The 2,500-nt window shown below is 46.4% G+C and overlaps 1 protein-coding gene across 1 annotated transcript in view; it reads right to left on the bottom strand.

Moving 5' to 3' along the window:
• LOC145404886 (uncharacterized) overlaps window positions 1–2,500 on the bottom strand; it is a 10,979-nt gene that overhangs the window by 1,074 nt on the left and 7,405 nt on the right. Inside the window, exon 7 of the mRNA XM_080276386.1 lies at window positions 804–975. Within this exon, the coding sequence (XP_080132512.1) occupies window positions 804–975 (172 nt within the window). The remainder of the gene's footprint in view (window positions 1–803; window positions 976–2,500) is intronic.

Raw genomic sequence — 2,500 nt, 5'->3', positions numbered from 1 at the left:
TATTTTGGCGGATATTTGGCGGATATTTTGGCGGATATTTTCGTCTTTCTCCAATTTCCCGTAGCTCAGTGGTAGAATAAGACAATACTTTGGCTCTACATCCCTTCCAATAGCACTTCTTCGTGATTAGCACCATAAGACGTTAATATGTTGTTACGGATGAGCATTCAAGATGGAGCGATGGCAATTTTAGGGCAAGGTAGTGGGGACATGTATAGTGATGATTAAGTATGCTACAGGTGATCATCCACTCACCTGATTGATCTCATACTCATTAAGAGAGTGAGGATTTAGGTAGCAATGAATAACTAAGCCGTAGAAGGGATGAATGGTGCAGTAGTGAATAATAGGCAAATCTAACACTACCATATCTCTCAGTCCTCTCTCATCACACACACCATATCCACACCACATCACATTCACACCATCACATCACCACACCACTCTATCCTTTACCACCACACCACACCACACCACACAAACCATAATCCTCACCACATTACATTCACATCACCACATCACCACACCATTCTATCCTTTACCACCACACCACACCGCATATCCTCACCACTTTACATTCACACCACCATATCACCACGCCACTCTACCACCACACCACACCACACCACTTTACAATCTCACCACCTCACCACCCCACCCCACACTAACCCACATTCTCACCGCTTCCTCCCATCACATCACCACCTCACCAACTCACAACCACCTCACGCAAACCCACATCCCCACCCCTTCCTCTCACCCACCCCCTCACTCACCCATCCACCCACCTCACTCACACTTACTCATGGGTGCAGTGGGCGGCTGTGAGGACCCATGTATCGCTGAGTAAGACCCCGGCACAGAAGGGTCTGACCTTGTAGTAACCCACGATTGCCACCTGCCACGGAAACTCATGAAGACGCACCTCACTTCCTCCCAAGATTCTCTGAGGCGGGGCACTGGATTCGCCACAGCCTTGGGGAGATTGGGGAGCTTAGATGGGGAGATAGATTGGGGGAATGAGGGTTTTGATGGGGAGATAGACTGGGGGATAGATAGAGATAGATGGATGGATGGATTGGTTGACAGGTAGTTAGGTGATGGATGGATAGAGATAGATAGGTAGGTAGATTGATAGGTAGGTAGTTAGACAGATAGATAGATAGATGGGTGGATGGATAGTTAGAGAGAGAGAGACAGACAGAGAGACAGAGACAGAAACAGACAGACAGACAGACAAATAGATAGACAGACGGAGACGGAGACAGAGACAGATAGACAGATAGATAGATAGACAGACAAACAGGCGATGTAATTCAATTCAGTGGCAACTTCATTATCAAGCATCCCAGATAAGCCAAATAAACTCATCTCTCGAAAAGAAGATAAAAAAAAAAGATAATCGGGCAGAAGAGGTTATCATTAAGGACGGGCCTGTGGGAAAGGACCTCAGGGTGTGTGTGGTCTATGTATATGACGTCCGAATTCGTGGTGCCTATCCCTTGGCGATTTATTTTCCACTTCTCACCTTATTTTTGTACTTATTTCCACTTAACATCACTTGCGTCAGTAATGTAGACAGTTTTGAAGGTCTAACTCAACTAAATCGCTAAGGAAAAGGTGTTATGGGACCAGGTGATTAATCTGGGTACTTACGGCAAGGTGTGTGATGCTGGGTAGGGGGTGGAGGGGGAGGGGGAGGCAGGGGGGAGAGGTACCCACACACGTCATTGCCTCCCTCTTGTCTGATCCACGCGAGGTAGCCTGTAAGAGAGAGAGAGAGAGAGAGTCACTTTCTTCTTTGCTTGAAGCTCGTTTCTCTCATTAACGTTGTGTGTAAGGTGGCGCATTTTTTTTTTTATTTGTGTGTGTGTGTGTGTGTGTGTGTGTGTGTGTGTGTGTGTGTGTGTGTGTGCGTGTGTGTGTGTGACTGGTTCATTCACTCTGAAATAGATGTAGTGAGCTGTAGCAAGAAATTAACTCTAGTATGTGGCACTAGTCACGAAGAAGTGCTGTGGAAAGGACGCAGAGCCGTAGTATTGTCTCACTCTGCCACTGAGCTCAGGAAAATAAGCTGCAAAAGGACAAGCATCTTCGCCAAGTAAGGGTTAAAAGACCATAGGAAAACGGAAGGGTGAATATAGAGTTTAGGCCGGTTCACACGAGCTGAATCGCGGCCGTTTTTTTTTTTTTTTTTTTTTTTTTTTTGCCGATTTGCGGGGAAAAAATGCCGATTTTCGGCATTTCTTTCGGAAAGGTGTTCACACGTACGGGGACTGCAGAGGCAGGAACGCGACAACAGTGTTTACAAAGATGGACCACCGTACTCGTACTGGGTGTGCAGCTCTTGCACTTTTCCAACTTCAAGATGAGCCCTCACGGCGATTTAGTTCCTGTGAATAGGCCTTTACTGCCACTCAGCCTTCCAGTGGCTCAGGGGCCGTATGCATAAATTTTCTTAAGCATAAATCATGTACAAGATTCCTTTACCTTTAACTCA

Source organism: Coenobita brevimanus, chromosome 65 (genome assembly GCF_032717465.1).
Source record: "Coenobita brevimanus isolate Jiangsu-jjx chromosome 65, ASM3271746v2, whole genome shotgun sequence".
Classification (NCBI taxonomy): Eukaryota; Metazoa; Arthropoda; class Malacostraca; order Decapoda; family Coenobitidae; genus Coenobita; species Coenobita brevimanus.
The sequence above is the reverse complement of the archived record's forward strand: the minus strand, read 5'-3'. Positions and strand labels throughout refer to the sequence as shown.